The 16,558-nt window shown below is 41.3% G+C and overlaps 1 protein-coding gene across 1 annotated transcript in view; it reads left to right on the top strand.

Moving 5' to 3' along the window:
- Positions 1-12,016: 12,016 nt before the first annotated feature.
- Positions 12,017-16,558, top strand: part of gad2 (glutamate decarboxylase 2) — a 113,925-nt gene continuing 109,383 nt past the window's right edge. Inside the window, exons 1-3 of the mRNA XM_063044264.1 lie at positions 12,017-12,241; positions 12,649-13,224; positions 14,251-14,310. Coding sequence (XP_062900334.1) covers positions 13,155-13,224; positions 14,251-14,310 — 130 coding nt within the window. The 5' untranslated portion in view covers positions 12,017-12,241; positions 12,649-13,154. The remainder of the gene's footprint in view (positions 12,242-12,648; positions 13,225-14,250; positions 14,311-16,558) is intronic.

The following is a 16,558-nucleotide window of genomic DNA, read 5'->3' on the forward strand; positions in this document are numbered from 1 at the left end:
TCAGAGGTTTTTTCCCAGAGCTGAACTGGCTAGCACGAGAAGGCACAGTGTTAAGATTCTTGGAAGTAGGTACAGATGAGATATCAGGGGTAAGTTTTTTTATGCAGAGAGTGGTGAGTGCATGGAATGGGCTGCCAGCAATGGTGGTGGAGGCAAATACGATAGGGTCTTTTAAGAGACTCCTGAATAGGTACATGGAGCTTAGAAAAGTTCGGGCTATGAGTAACCCGAGGTAATTTCTATAGTGAGTATATGTTCAGCACAGCTTTGTGGGATGAAGGGCCTGTATTGTGCGGTAGGCTTTCTATGTTTCTACATTAGCATGGATAGAGGATTGGTTAACCGATAGAAGACAGAGAGTTGAGATAAATGGGTCCTACTCTGGTTTGGAGTCATGGTGAGTGGAGTGCTGTAGGGTTGGTGCTGGACTTGCAACTGTTCATGATATACATTAATGATCTTGAAGAGGAGATTGAGTATAGCTTATCTAAGTATAATGGCATGATTAAGATTTCTAGTACTGTACTATGCTGTGAGGTATTTTTTAGCAGCTTTCTGCAAAAGCAATGTGTCCTGTTAGTAATAATGTTTTGGGTTCGATTAAAGATAAGGCGCCATGTTGTCCAACTTAGGAATATTGTGTCAGCCAATTGTAACTTCCTGCACAGTAGAAGACTTGGGAGAGGTGGGCGGGAATCAGATTTCTGAAGGACAGTAGTCTGCTTTGGGGTTGTTTGGGCGGGAGCTGCTGAGCGCTTGGGAAGATGCCACAGAACGTCATTCAAAGGAGAGATGCCGTTGTAAGAACTGCTTTGTGTAGATGAAGGGCCCCAAGGAGGGTGTGCCAATACTCCTGAGAGAGCCAGTTCATTTGAGATAGTCTTTGAAGGAAGTTCAAACTGTGGTTGGTGTCCTTCAGGCAAAATGGGAGTTCAGCATGTGAGAAAAGTGATTCACCCAGCTACTCCAGAAATGAGCTCCAATGTTGACGTGCATATTAGACTGGCTTAATCGTAATGGGCCCTTTTATCTTTTTTCCATTCTTTGTTAATTGTTTGATAAAGTTGAAAATTGTTCAATATAACTTTCTTTATTATTTTATGCTGGTGTACAATCTGTAATTTCTGGGCTACTGATAACTGTGTGTATGGGCAGTACTTATTCAGCATTCACTTAAATCAAGGTTCCTTTAATTGGAACATCTCAATGTTCCTGTTTGGTTGAACCCCAAATCATACAGACCCTAGACGTATATTGCATATGAAAGATGGCAAAGTCACGTGGCTGTTAGCGGACTTAGCTGCCGAGTCAAGTTGGTGTGTGAACCCTGGTGAGAGGGTTACATAAGTTTGTTGATGACAGTAAATTGAGTGAAAAAGCAAATTGTGCAGAGGATTTCAAGAGTTTCTCAGAGAGATGTAATTAGGTTAAATGAGCATGCAACGGTCCGCAGATGGGATACAATGTTGGTAAATGTAAGGTCACCCCCTTTGGAAGGAAAAGTAGATCAGATTATTATTTAGATGGTGAAAGACTGCAGTATGTTATTGTGCAGAGGGATGTGGGAGTGTTTGTACATGATTTACAAAAGTTTGGTTAGCAGGTGCAACAGGTTATTTTATCAAATGTTGACTTTTTTTGCTAGAGGGATTGAATTTATGAGTGGGGAGGTTATGCTGCAATTGTACAGGGTAATGGTGAGGGGAATTGGATTTATGAATAGGGAGATTATGCTGCTACTGTACAGGGTAATGGTGAGGCTGCACCTGAATTACTGCATGTAGCTTTGGTCGTCTTACTTGAGGAAATATATACTGGCTTCGGAGGTAGCGTAAAGGAAGTTCACCAGGTTAATTCTAGAGATGAAGAGGTTAGACTCAGGAAAGTTTGAGTCACCTGTGAATATACTAAGTTGATCCAGAAAAATGAGAGGAGATCTTATCAAAATGTATAAAATTATGAAAGAAGTAGGCAAGATAATGGCACAAAAGCTGTTTCCATTGGTAAGTGAGCTTAATTAGGGGACATAGCCTCAAGATTTGGGGAACTAGGTTTAGGCTGAAGGTGAGGAAAAACTGCTTTTCGCAGAGAGTAGTGAATTTTTGGAGTTCTCTGCCCAGGGAAGCAATAGAGTACCTCATTAAACATATCTGTGACTAGGTTAGATAGATTTTTTTGCATGGCAAAAAAAATGAAGCGTTATGAGAAAAAGATAGGAAGGTAGAGCTGAGGCACCAGCCAGATCAGCCATGAACATATTAAATGAGAGAGCAGGTTCAACGGACCAGGTGACCTACCCCTACTCTTATTTCTTATGTTCTTATGTGTAAGGTACAAATCACATACATTTCTTTTGGAGTGGTGCTACAATATCCAGATTTCAATGCATAAATGTACATACAATATTTTATACAAAATTATTGCATATGATAAAATATGCAAATAATGGAAAAGATATAACATGAGAAATGCCAGAGGTCTGAAAGTGAAAATTAGATTAGCATGGCTAGGCATCTGTATGAAAATAAATGGCAATTTACATAAATGATAATGAAAAAAGATTTTATAAATTATGCAAAATAAGATGACAGTCCACAACATAATGAGTTAGTGAGAATCTGAGATTTTTAATGGTATTTTTGCCCATTTTGTAAAAGGAAAATGAAATGAGTTCAAGATCTGAACCAATCAATTATTTCTCCAAGTATTAAAAATAATGAGGTATTGTAAATGATACATATTTGGGGTTGCTACAGCTGTCTTCTTTGCATTATACTACATCAATTGTTCACATATACACTTATACTTTAGAAAATGCTTACATTGCCAGATATGTACTTATATGGCAGATAAACTAAGGGCATCACTGTGCTTTATTTGTCCATTTCAGAATATAAGGCATAGAAGCAGAATTAGGCCATTTGGTCCATCGAACCTGCTCTGCCGTTCCATCACAGCTGATTTATCATCCCTCTCAACTCCATTCTCCTGCCTTCTTCCTGTAACCTTTAAAGCCTTTACTAATTAAGAAACTATCAACTTCCACTTTAAATATACCCAATGACTTGGGCTTTACAGCCGCCAGTGGGAATGAATTCCACAGATGCACCACCCTCTGGCTAAAGAAACTCCTCCTCATCTCTGTTCTAAAGAGACGTTCTTCTATTCTGAGTATATGCCCTCTGGTCCTAGGCTCCCCAAAAGCAGGAAACATCCTTTCCACATCCGTTCTATCCAGGCCTTTCAATATTTGATAGAGTTCAGTGATAGACTTCTATTCTCCTTTGCCCTGATTAATGAAGTCCGAGCCTGCTTGTGGGCACGTGGCCAAGTGGTTAAGGCATTGGACTAGCTACATGAAGGTCGTGAGTTTGAGCCGCAGCCGAGGGAACGTGTTGTGTCCTTGAGCAAGGCACTTAATCACACATTGCTTTGTGACGACACTGGTGCCAAGCTGTATGGGTTCTTGGACAACATTGGTGTCGTGGAGAGGGGAGACTTGCAGAATGGGCAACTGCTGGTCTTCCATACAACCTTGCCCAGGCCTGCGCCCTGGAGAGTGAAGACTTTCCAGGTGCAGATCCATGGTATTGCAAGACTAACGGATGCCTTTATTATTATTATTAGCCTGCTTGACCTCTCTCTATAACACAATCCCTCCAGTTTCGGCAATGTCTTTGTAAATCTGTTCTCCACTCTTTCCAGCTTAATGGCAACTTATTTATAGCAGAGTTAGCAAACCTATGCACAATTTTCCAATGTGGACTTATAGAACTGCAATGTTACTCAGTGCCCTGACTGAGGTAAGCCAGTGTGCCAAAGCCTTCACCACCCTGACTACCTGTGACGTTATTTTGCTGAAACTCCCTTCTGAAAGTGGTATGGGAGTACCTTCACCAGAAGTATGATTGGCTCAAAGAGCGAATGGGATATGTAATGGCCAGTACAGACAGGATGGGTTGAAAAGCCATTTCAGTACCATGTGACTCTGTGACATTCTCAAGGACAATTAGGGATAGGCAAGTAATATTGCCCTTGCCATCAATCTGAATGTTCTGAAAAATGAGAATAAAATATCTGACACAATTTGAAATAATCACTCAGTTCTCTCCCCACCACTCCCCAGCACAACCACATTCAGGAGAATGGCAAGGAATCAGGTCCGTTGGGATTCTCCGTGAAGAAAGGAAAGTTTAATGCATGTGGCTTATTAAGTCATTACGTCAGAAAAGAGTGATATAAGGAGTTATCACTCCAGGATCTCTCTACCTGCTAACATGTAATCCTATCTGCCTACCATTGAATAGCTGGAACATGGGAGTTTATGCAGATGCTGGAAATTACATATAAAATGCTGGAGGAACTCAGCAGGTTAAGCAGCATTTATGGAGAGGAATAAACAGTCAACATTTTGGGCCAAGACCCTTCATCAGTACTACAGTGGTGCTAGAAAGTTTGTGAACACTGTAAAATTTTCTCTATTTCTACATAAACATGAACTAAAACATGATCAGATCTTCATGTGAGCCCTAAAACTAGATAGAGAACTCAATTAAAAAAATTTTTTTAAAGCATTATACTTGTTCATTTATTTATCGAGAAAAATTATTCATTATTATATGTATTTGTTGGAAAATGTATGTGAACCTTTGCTTCCAGCAACTGCTGTGACTCCTTGTACAGCAATAACTTCAACCAAATGTTTCCGGTGTTACGTACCCCATAACGGGTTAAAGAACCAGCAGAAATGGAACACAGCTAGAGTCTGGTATTGCTGTTAAGTAATTCTATTTTACTAGTAACTACGCAATACAGTAATATAAAATCAGATAAATCAACAGGTTAACAGTGTTGTGTGCATATATGTGTGTAAATACAACTCCCAAACTATTGGGCTTGGGGGAAACAAGGCTTAGAGTCTTGAGATGGTAAAGTATGAAAGTTCAGTTCACCCACAGAATAGGTGATGAGAGAGAGATATTTGTAATCCAGGGTAAATGTCGAGAGAAGGCAATTACGTCGATATTCCACAGATTCCACGACAGCAATACAAGATAACAATAGCAGTAGGTTTTATCTCCGAAGTTTTTCCACTCCACACACGAGATATCACCGACAGTGATCTTCAACGAATATCCTTTCAACACAAGTGGTACCACACCCGAATTCAGCTACGGGTCATCTCAAAGTGGCGGCCATAGGATACTCAAACAGAATCCACGTGTGGATTATCACCAACAGTAGCTTATCGCTAAGGTACCTTCTTCAAGTGGTAAAACTACCAACCCAGGCAAGGATTATCACACACAGGTAGCTTCCGCAAGGTTACCCCAAACACACAACTGTGATAGCCACTTATCCAGTTCCACGACATACAAAATAACTCCAACAGTGGTTTGCCACAGGGGTGTCTTTCTTCAGTGAACTACCACAGCCAAACAAGGGTAACACACAAGTGGTATTCACAAAGGTACTCCCCTCACCAGAGAACCCACTCCTGTGGATTAACTACGTGACAGTCACACCTTCGTATTCGAATGGAACTCAAACTCACCCTTATGGACTACTTAGAGAGTGAGTCCAAACCGTGACCTCTTTGTCACTAGGTTTCTTCTGTTTCAAACCTATCTCTCCTCTCTTCTCTTCCTTTAAACTTGTTTTAGTTGCAGAAAACTTGTGAGAGTCATTTACCCATACTCAGGATCGATCTCGATTCACCCCTTTTGGGCTACTGAAATTTTAAACCAGGACCGCACTCACTGGTGTCTTTCATTGATAGAATCCATCTTGACTCTGAGCATGTGTTTCTCTGTGTCTGTAACTGTCCTTGTAAAAAGTAAACACAAGCTGAAAGGCAGACTCCACCCCTCTCTCTGTCAGTACAAACCCAAAAGTTAGTCTCAGTTCTCTCTTGTGCCTTAAAGTGACAGTCCAAACCCTAGGGGTACATAACACTGGTAACTATTGATCAGTCCTGCACATCGACTTTGAGCAATTTTAGGCCATTCCTTCTTACAAAACTGCTGCAACTCTGAAATGTTGGTGGGCTTCCTTGCATGAACTGCTTGCTTCTGGTCCTTCCCGAACATTTCTATAGGATTGAGGTCAGGACTTTGACTCAGCCGTTCCAAAAGACAAATTTTCTTCTTTTTAAACCATCCTGTTGTTGATTTACTCTTGGCTTTTGGATCACTGTCTTGTTGCATTATTCAACTTCTGTTAAGCTTCAGGTGATGGACTGCCACCCTGACATTCTCCTGTAAAATGTCTTGATACAATTTTGAATTTATTTTTCTCTCAACGACTGCTAGCTGTCCAGGCCCTGAGACAGCAAAGCAGCCCCAAACCATGATGCTCCTTCCACCATGCTTCACAGTTGAGATGAGGATTAGGTGTTGGTGTGCAGTGCCCCTTTTCCTCCAAACACAGTAATGTGCATTTCTGCTAAGAAGTTCAACTTTTGTCTCATCTCTCCATAGAACATTGTTCCAGAAGTATTGTAGAACAGTCAGGTGGTCTTTTGCAAACTTGAGACATGCAGCAGTGTTATTTTTGGAGAGCAGTGGTTTCCTCCATGGTGTCGTTCCATGAACATCCATTCTTGTTCAGTGTTTTTCTTACAGCGGACCCATGAACAGAGACTTTTGTAAGTTCCAGAGATTTCTGCAAGTATTTTACTGTTACCCTTGGGTTTTCTTTCACCTCTTTCAGCTTTGCATGTTGTGCTCTTGGAGTGATCCTTGCATACACCCACTAGTAGTAACAATACTGAATTTCCTCCATTTGTAGACAATTTCTCTTGCTGTGGACTGATGAACATTCAGATCTTCAGAAACGCTTTTGTAGCATTTTCCAGCTTCATGAATCCCTACAATTCTTCTTCTAAGGTCCTCTGAAAGTTGCTTTGATTGAGGCATGGTACACATAAACAGATCTTTCCTGAGAAGAATCAGTTCTGTCAGTAACCTGATTTTGTGTGTATTTCTTATAGGGCAAGGCATCGCTACAACCCACACCTCCAATCTCATCTTATTGATTGGAACATCTGACTCTAAACAGCTTTTGTACAAGACATTACTCCAGAGATTCACATACCTTTCCCAACAAATATATGTAATACTGGATCATTTTTCTCAGTAAATAATGAATAAGTATAATGTTTTATGTTATTTATTTAATTGGGTTCTCTCTATCTAGTTTCAGGACTTGTGTGAAGATCTGATCACATTTTAGGTCATATTTATGCAAAAATAGAGAAAATTCTAGTGTTCACAAACTTTCTAGCACCACTGTAAATACCAGGTCTGCTTCATATATCATCCATGCATAGAAGTACGGAGGCAATAAAACATCTTTACCTCTGTAGAAGGCAGTTAAAGAGCTGAAATTGTATTTGAACCACATTACCCAATAATGTTGTATACACCAAGGCACTTCAGGGTAAGGATCATTAAGGTTAGACTAACTTTCTGGATCTCTGTGACCACGTGATCTGTCATGCACTTCTCCCAAAATTCTGTGCTGGAGATCCTATACTGTAACATTTCCCCACAGACATCCTGCCAGCTCTACCAGTCCACTCCATGGCCTCACTCTTTGAAATGGGAACAATATAATATTATGTACATGCCAATAACCAGTACCTTGCAATTGGAAATACTATAGTCTTGGCAATATTGTTTTACAATAAGCCAAGTCGAGAAGAATGCATTTGCATTTGTATAAAGCCTTTCAAGTTTCCACCTGATTTTTCCCTGTAGCCTGAGCAGCTGTTTAGTGCTAATCCAGGAAATGTAAATGATGACATTTAACTTTCTGTTTGACTAATTTAATGTCAATTCAATTAATCTATATACTTCATTGAAAGGGAAACAAGATGACAGTGCAAGAAGCCATTGACAACAAGAGAATCTTAATTGCATTTACACTTATTGCACTGAGAAGACATTTGTATACAGTGACATGAGCGAAGGGTGTTGTATTAAGTGAGGTGGAAAGGATGAGTTGGGGGGTAGAGCAGTTCTCCCAATGATTTCAGTCCTTTACAGCTGCCCACAAATACCAAAATATCTCCTCATTTTAATGATTTACAAGTGTTCTCTCAGGTTTGAACTACGACGTTGTGGCCATCACAGAGAGGACCATGATGTTGTGGCCATTACAAAGCCTTGGAAGTCTCGGTGGGGGGGTGGAGGGGGTGAAATGGCTGCAGAGTGTGCCAGGCTTTACCTGTCTCAATAATGACAGAGAAGGATACAAAAAGGGTGGGGGAGTGGCATTGCCAATCAGGAATAGTATCACGGCTGCTGAAAAGGAGGTAGTCATGGAGTGATTGTCTGCTGAGTCATTGTGGGTGGAAGTCAGAAACAGGAAGGGGGCAATAACTCTACTGGGTGCTTTTTATAGACCACCCCTGACAATATTAACAGAGACAGCAAGAAGCAGATAGGGACGCAGATTCTGGAAAGGTGCAATAATAAGGTTGTTCTGATGGGTGATTTTAACTTTCCTATATTAACTGGCATCTCCTTAGAGAAAGAGGTTTAAATAGGATGGAGTTGGTTTGGTGTGTTCAGGAAGATTTCATTTCACAATATGTAGATATACCAACTAGAGGAGAGGCAGTTCTTGATCTCATATTGGGAAATGAACCTTGTTAGGAGTAGACAAATTGGGAAAACTTTTAATTGGGGTAGGGAGAGATATGATGCTATTAGGCAAGAACTTCGAGGCACATCGAGGAGCAGATCGGGAGACAGATTCTGGAAAGATGTAATAATAACAGGGTTGTTGTGGTGGGAGATTTTAATTTCCCAAATATTGATTGGCATCTCCCTAGAACAAGGGGTTTAGATGGAGTGAAGTTTGTTAGGTCTGTTCAGGAAGGTTTTCTGACACAATATGTAGATAAGCCTACAAGAGGAGAGGCTGTACTTGATCTGGTATTTGGAAATGAACCTGGTCAGGTGTCAGGTCTCTCAGCAGAAAGAGTATTTTGGAGATAGTGAACACAATTCTATCTCCTTTACATAGCATTGGAAAGGGATAGGAACAGATAAGTTAGGAAAGCATTTAATTGGAGTAAGGAGAAATATGCAGTTATCAGGCAGGAACTAGGAAGCATAAATTGGGAACAGATGTTCTCAGGGAAATGTACAGCAGAAATGTGGCAAATGTTCAGGGGATATTTGCATGGTGTTCTGCACAGGTATTTTCCAATGAGACTGGGAAAGGATGGTAGGGTAAAGGAACCATGGTGTACAAAGGCTACTGAAAATCTAGTCAAGAAGTAAAGAAAAGCTTATGAAAAGTTCAAAGATCTAGGTAATGATAGAGATCTAGAAAATTATAAGGCTATCAGGAAGGAGCTTAAGAATAAAATTAGGAGATCCAGAAGGGGCCATGAGAAGGCCTTGGTGAGCAGGATTAACGAAATCCCAAAGGCCTTCTGCAAGTATATGAAGAGCAAGAGGATAAGATGTGAGTGAACAGGACCAATCAAGTGTGACAGTGGGAAAGTGTGTATGGAACTGAAGGAGATAGTGGAGGTACTTAATGAATACTTTGCTTCAGTATTCACTACAGAAAAGGACCTTGGTGATTGTAGGGATGACTTACCATGGACTGAAAAGGTTGAGCATATAGACATTAAGAACGAGGATGTGCTGGAGCTTTTGGAATAGATGAAGTTGGATAAGTCTCTCGTCCAGTCCCAGTTATACCCCAGACTACTGTGGGAGGTGAGGGAGGAGATTGCTGATCCTATGGCAATGATCTTTGCATCATTAATGAGGATAGGAGAGGTTCTGGAGGATTGGGGGTTTGCAGATGTTGTTCCCTTATTCAAGAAAGAGAGTAGAGATACCACAGGAAATTATAGACCAGTGAGCCTTACTTCAGTGGTTGGTAAGTTGATGAAGATCCTGAGAGGCAGGATTTATCAACATTTGGAGAGGCATAATATGATTAGGAATAGTCAGCATGGCTTTGTCAAAGGCAGGTCGTGCCTTATGAGCCTGATTGAATTTTTTGAGGATATGACTATACACATTGATGAATGTAGAGCAGTAGATGTAGTGTATATGGATTTCAGCAAGGCATTTGATAAAGTAGCCCATGCATGGCTTATTGAGGAAGAAAGTAGGCATGGGATCCAAGGGGACCTTGCTTTGTGGATCCAGAATTGGTTTGCCCACAAAAGGCAAAGAGTGGTTGTAGATGGGTCACATTCTGCACAGAGGTTTGTGCAGTGGTGTGCCTCAGAGATCTGTTCTGCGACCCCTTCTCTTCGTGATTTTTATAAATGACCTGGATGAGGAAATGGAGCATGAGTTAGTAAATTTACTGATGATACAAAGGTTGGGAGTGTTGTAGATTATGTGTAGGGCTGTCAGAGGTTACAGTGGGACATTGATAGAATGAAAATCTGGGCTGAGAAGTGGCAGAAAGAGTTCAACCCAGATAAGTGTGAGATGGTTCATTTTGGTAGGTCAAATATAATGCCAGAACATAATATTAATGGTAAGACTCCTGGCAGTGTGGAGGATCAGAGGGATCATAAGGTCTGTGTCCAACAGACACTCAAATCTCTGCACAGGTTGACTGTGTAGTTAAGATGGCATACAATGGATTAACCTTCTTCAACTGTGCGATTGATTTCAAGAGCTGAGAGGTAATGTTACAGCTATATAGGACCCTGGTCAGATCCCACTTGGAGTACTGTGCTCAGTTCTGGTCGCCTCACTACAGGAAGGATGTGGAAACCATAGAAAGGGTGCAGAGGAGATTTACAAGGATGTTGCCTGGATTGAGGAGCATGCCTTATGAGAATAGGTTGAGTGAACTTAGCATTTTTTTCTTTGGAGCGACGGAGGATGAGAGGTGACCAGATAGAGGTGTATAAGATGATAAGAGGAATTGATTGTGTGGATAGCCAGAGGCTTTTTCCCAGGGCTGAAATATCTAACATGAGGGGTGCATAGTTTTAAGGTGCTTGGAAGTAGGTACAAGGGGGTTGTCAGAGGTACATTTTTTGCACAGAGAGTGGTGGGTGCGTGGAATGCACTCCTAGCGACGGTGGTAGAGGCGGATACGATAGGGTATTTTAAGAGACCCTTAGATAGATACGTGGAGCCTAGAAAAATAAAAGACTATGCGGTAGGGCAATTCTAGGCAGTTTCGAGAGCAGGTTACATGGTCGGCACAACATTGTGGGCCAAAGGGCCTGTAATGTGCTGTAGATTTTTTTTTTGGTCTTACTTTGCAGTGGAAATCTAATTACGTCAGCTTTCTTTTGTTAACATCAAGTTTCTGGTACATGAATGCAAAATTATTCTTTAATCTACTCCATACAAATCAGATGACTAAAAACGTAGTAATCGTGTAGTGCACGGATTTGTCATTCGTTTGGATTACAACGGGTTAAAAAGGTTACTGCTGAATTTATCAATTCTCTTGGAAAAATTCTCTAGTACCCGTATAACCTCGTTGATTTAAAGCTACTTTCAAAGGACAGCTGACAATTACTTCTCTCAGTTCATTGCCACCTGTAACGCTTGAATAGCTTGCTTCAATAGTCCCTGCAGTCTGAGTCGTGGCGCGCTGGAAAAGGATTTACCAAATATAACAAAAAAGACAAGTCATGAGCTGCTAGCCGGTAAAATAAAACAAACACTTGTATCAGGCTGCAATTCCTGAGGTTGGCCATTTGTAAAGTCCTGAATAAATTTTGTGAAAATTCTTAATAATTTACTTAACCTTTAGCATCACGGCAAGACTACTCCTTCTTCCCGAAGCAGATCCAAATACATCTCTCTGAATTACCCACTTATACATAACTGTCAGTGACGGCTCGAAATCCATATAGAATTCAAATTATAGTACAAGCTCGTCAAAGAAAACCAAAAATTCCCTTTCAGGCATGTTCTTTCTAAACCTTTATAGAAAGGTTCTCTTCTGGGAAATGTGGATGGCAACTTTAACAAAGAAAGATCGCGCCCGAGGTGGCTCCCTCCTTTCCAGAGAAGATGGATAACAAAGAATCAACCAGATGCAATCCTTTTTCGTTTAATTTTGATTCCGTGGCGCAACATCTGAACGCGATCGCTGAAGGTGTCGAAGTTTGGACTTCTGTGCAGTCGAGAAATGAAGAGTGATCGAGCAAAGTGCGCGCTGGAATCGGGAGAGGTGGAAAGAGGAGAGATGCGGTTGGCTGCTTTGATTCCCTCCTTGCAAAGGAAAGGTGATTAGTGGACAGAGAGTTGGGGGAGAGAGGAGAGAGAGAGTGTGTGTGTGTGTTTAAAGAGAGAGTGTGTGTAGAGACAAGGAGGGAGGGAGGGAGGGAGAGAGAGAGAGAGAGAGAGAGAGAGAGAGAGAGAGAGGCAGGCAGACAGAGAAAGCAAGGTGGAGTGAAGCCTCACCAGGATGCCGGGGGACCTCCACATTTGTGGCGGACTTTGCACTCCGGTCGCCTGTCTTTTCGCATTTACTATAACATTGACAGGGTGACTCATTCAGACTCGCCACCAACTGTAATCCAGTAATCCTTCGCACCCACTTCCTGGATTACGTCAGAGCTCCCCCCCCCTCCCCGCCACCACCATTCCACCCTCTCCAAATCTTTTCAGTAAAAGAAAGTTTGTGTTGCAGATCAGGAAACACTCCTGCAACGGTGTCCATCCCGATCCCATCTCTTCTCTCTGTCAGTTTTTGTGGCAAAGTAACTGGGATCCTGATTGACCTATGCTTCAGAGAGAAGGTAGTTAAACCAGGAGTCCTCTTCTCACGCTCAGTCCGGGTATCATTTGATGGAGCAGCTAGGAGCAGCGCGATCAGGGCTCTGGAAGAGATAACAAGATCATCTCCGTCTCTTCAACTCTAGACAGCTCCTCCCACACTCCTCCCCGTCTGGGAGCCGTGTGGCTGTGATTTCAGCACCCGGATCCCGGACAGCTCCCTCCCGCCTGGGAACTGCGTGACCAGTGCTCTGTATTTGGACTCCGGACAGCTCCCGTTAGACCGTCCGCCTCAGCGTTCAACACCCGAGCATCGGACAGCTTCCTTTCGCTCGGATGAGGCTTTGAGCTCTGGTTGTGAATTGGCCTCCGCGATTCTAGCCAATTTCCTCCTCTCTGCAAGGAACGTCCAGTGAGCAAATGGCATCTCTCGGCTTCTTCTCCAATGATTCGGGACAGCGATCCGGCGCCGGAGACAATTCAGCGGCAGGTAAATATAAGGAAGCACGTGCAACTGCTGAAGGAGGCGGGGAGGGAGAGGCCGGGCGGGGTGGGGAGTTCACAGAACAGGAAGGCACGGAATGCTATGAATTTGAAGATTCTGGTCCCCGGAGTCACGGGGTTGGGGGGGGGGCAGTTGTTAGGAATAGACAACATCCTGGGCTTCCTGATCACTAAATAATTTAAGATATCTACCCCCCGGGACTTGATTTGGATATTGAATGCTTTCAAATTGACAAGCTCCGACTTTGTGATTTGGTAACCGAAAACAACTTGTAGTAGATTTGGCTCCAACCTTGAATGAAACAGGTTGTTCGGACTCGAAAATGAATAATCCAAAAGATAAGCAGGAAACCCAATGCAATGTAATGGAGGAAGAAAAACAATGTTAACTGTGCGAAATAAGAAGCTCAATTTCTTTACCGTGGTTGCAATTTGCACGTTTTGATTTGCTTTCAATTCTGTGCACGGATTATTCACACTCTCCGTTAACACATGTTATGGCGGCTTTTGGTTAATATTCATATTCAAAATTCACAACCTTTCTCGGAACTTGATTAGCTACTAATCGCTTATTTTTGACATAAAGCACTATGTAGCAATTATGCACATTCGACTGTATACAGGATGGAAGACTGGTTGTAAATAATCTGATGAGACTCGCAATCTGAAGAGAATCATCTGTCGATAATGGTTGTTCTTTCCGCTTATTGCTTTTGCACATGATTGTTTTCCAAAGAGGCCAGACCCTCGGTCATAAATCCTGCACGAGTGTCTCAATCCAGCCGGGAGAACGGGTGGGTCACTGACTACCCGCTGACCTCCTACTGCCGTTCACCGAGGGATTTCAATTTTTTTAGTGAGAACGTACAAAACGATGATGCATAGGGTGAGCAGGGCAGCTTTCATTCAGCTTTTCCCGCAGCCCAGTCACACCAAACTGAAAGAACAGATTGACTCGGTTAAAATCAGAGAGAAGACTCCATTCATTGTTAACATTTTGCATGTTTTACAGCCCCCGCTTGGTGTCAGATGGCCCAAAAGTTCACTGGCGGCATTGGAACAAAGCTTTGCGGTGAGTTGACACAATAGTTGTAGGCAAAGTCTCCAATTGAAAAGAAAATTGCAAAATCAATGCCCCCCCCCCCCAGCGGGAGAGTGGGGGTAGGCGGAAGAACAGCAAGATTATTTAAAATTACTGCAATCTTCCCCACCCCTACGGGGTTATTCGAACTGTGCCGTGTAATTTCAAGCCGAGTGGAATCTTCACACAGTTTCTGAAGCGAATGGGCTAGTTTAATGTTATCTGCATGACCAGGACTTTAAATCTGGCCGCTTTTTATGGGGGTGGGGTCAGGGAGGGGTAACTAGACACACGTTTACAAATGCGCACCTACTGTATATCCGGTTTTGGGATATGAGATCCTAGCGAGATGGAGTGGCCGAAGGGATCCCCGTTCATTCTCCAACTGCGCACTCCTCTGTATCCACAGTGAATCCCAAAATGTCTTCATCCGCCTCAGGGAGGAGCGTGAAGGGACCTGATGTCGAAGCATTTGGGTTTCAGGCAAACTCGCAAAAGATCAGCAGGTCCACATGTACCTGTCATGGGCTCATGAAAACAAAGCAGATGTTTCAAAGAAACTGATAACATTTCCTTGGTCGTCCATCAGCCCAGACCGACGTTTTGAGATTTTGTAATGGGTTCATCATTCTGAATAAGCCTCCCATTGATTAGTGCTGCTATTGTCGAATGCACCTCAGAACGTTTGCCTACGAACAGAACATGAAACAAAGAGCTTGAAATTGCCAGGCACTGCTTCCTTTTATAATTAAACAAGGATGTAATGTTTGGGTGCATCATATGATGCTATTGATAATAAAGTTGTTGGGCACTGTTACCTTTTTAATCCATATTTTAATGTATCCAAACTTTTTTCCAAAGGGTATGTGTTAAAAAGCATTCCTTTTCAAATTTATTTTATCTTTTATTCATGAAAATGAAAAAATCTGTTCCTTGTCATTGATACATCAGGCTATTTTATTTAAGATAGTAAGCGATAATTTGAGTTAATCTATCTAACTGGTTCTACTTTTCTGTAAGATGCTTTAAGTAAAGTGTAGCAAAAGAGAATCTTTTCTATTTGTAAATTGTCTAGTACAGGACATCTTGTATTTCACAAACCAGTCATGCAAATATCAGAATATATTGTCAGTCTAGCTGCCAACCGAGATGTAATTTACCCCAATGCCAAAATTGTCCATCATATTTTTTACAAGCTTTCAAGACTCATGGTTCAATTACCACTGTTCTATTCATACTTACACACAACCATTATCCTAGCACGACACAATAATGTACTTTCATTACAGAAAGGAGAAAATCATTTTGATCATCCAAAAGAGCTGTAGCTGATGGCTAGACCAATAAGCGCATGCTAGAAATACTGAACATGACAGTTCAGGAGTTTAACACCAAATGATTAAATCATCTGGTATTTAACAAAATATTAGCTTGCCATTTAAAATTTATACTCTGTTCACTGACGACCATCAACAAAATTTATTGGTCTTATCAGTTTGGGCTCTATGTGATTTCAGATCCTCAATATTGTTAATTATGAGCATTCTCTGAAAAGGCCTAACTAGACAAAGTTCTAGAGGTATTTTGAGATGAACAATAAGTGGCCTCTTCCTCTGTGCTAATCATACACTATGAATAAAATGAAGAATTAATTCAAGAAATCATTATTCTTATCTAATTTCTTCATACCCTTTCTGATATATCCATGTTATTCTTATATCAGAATTTTTTCCCAACATAATCAATTTTATGTTACAACCTAATGCACACACAGAGCATAATGGCAGTCTGTATAGACACATTATATGTCTGCACATTCATAGAACTATTGCTATACCAAAATTGACTTTTATGCCATACTTGTAAATCATTGTATCATTACAGATAATCCAGAAAAAGTTATTTTGCCAAACTATGCACTAAATAGAAAATGACACTCTATCCATTTATGCTGGAAATATGAAGAAATATAATTCTTCATATTTCCTAGCCAAGAATTATTTATATTTCCTATATCTCTATGAAGAAAACAGAACAATGAATGTTTCCCTTTTCTATATGTAAACAACGGAAGCAATATGAACCAGGATAATAGATCTATCCAATAACAATGCTCAGTGCTACACCAAACAGTTGAAAGAACATCAGCAATGTGGTTCACTGTGCATGAATTCAGTTCACTTTTATGCAGTACCCTTGATACATGAAAACATCTTAAGGCACTTTATGGGAGAATTAA

The sequence above is a fragment of the Mobula hypostoma genome, chromosome 3 (assembly GCF_963921235.1).
Source record: "Mobula hypostoma chromosome 3, sMobHyp1.1, whole genome shotgun sequence".
NCBI lineage: Eukaryota > Metazoa > Chordata > Chondrichthyes > Myliobatiformes > Myliobatidae > Mobula > Mobula hypostoma.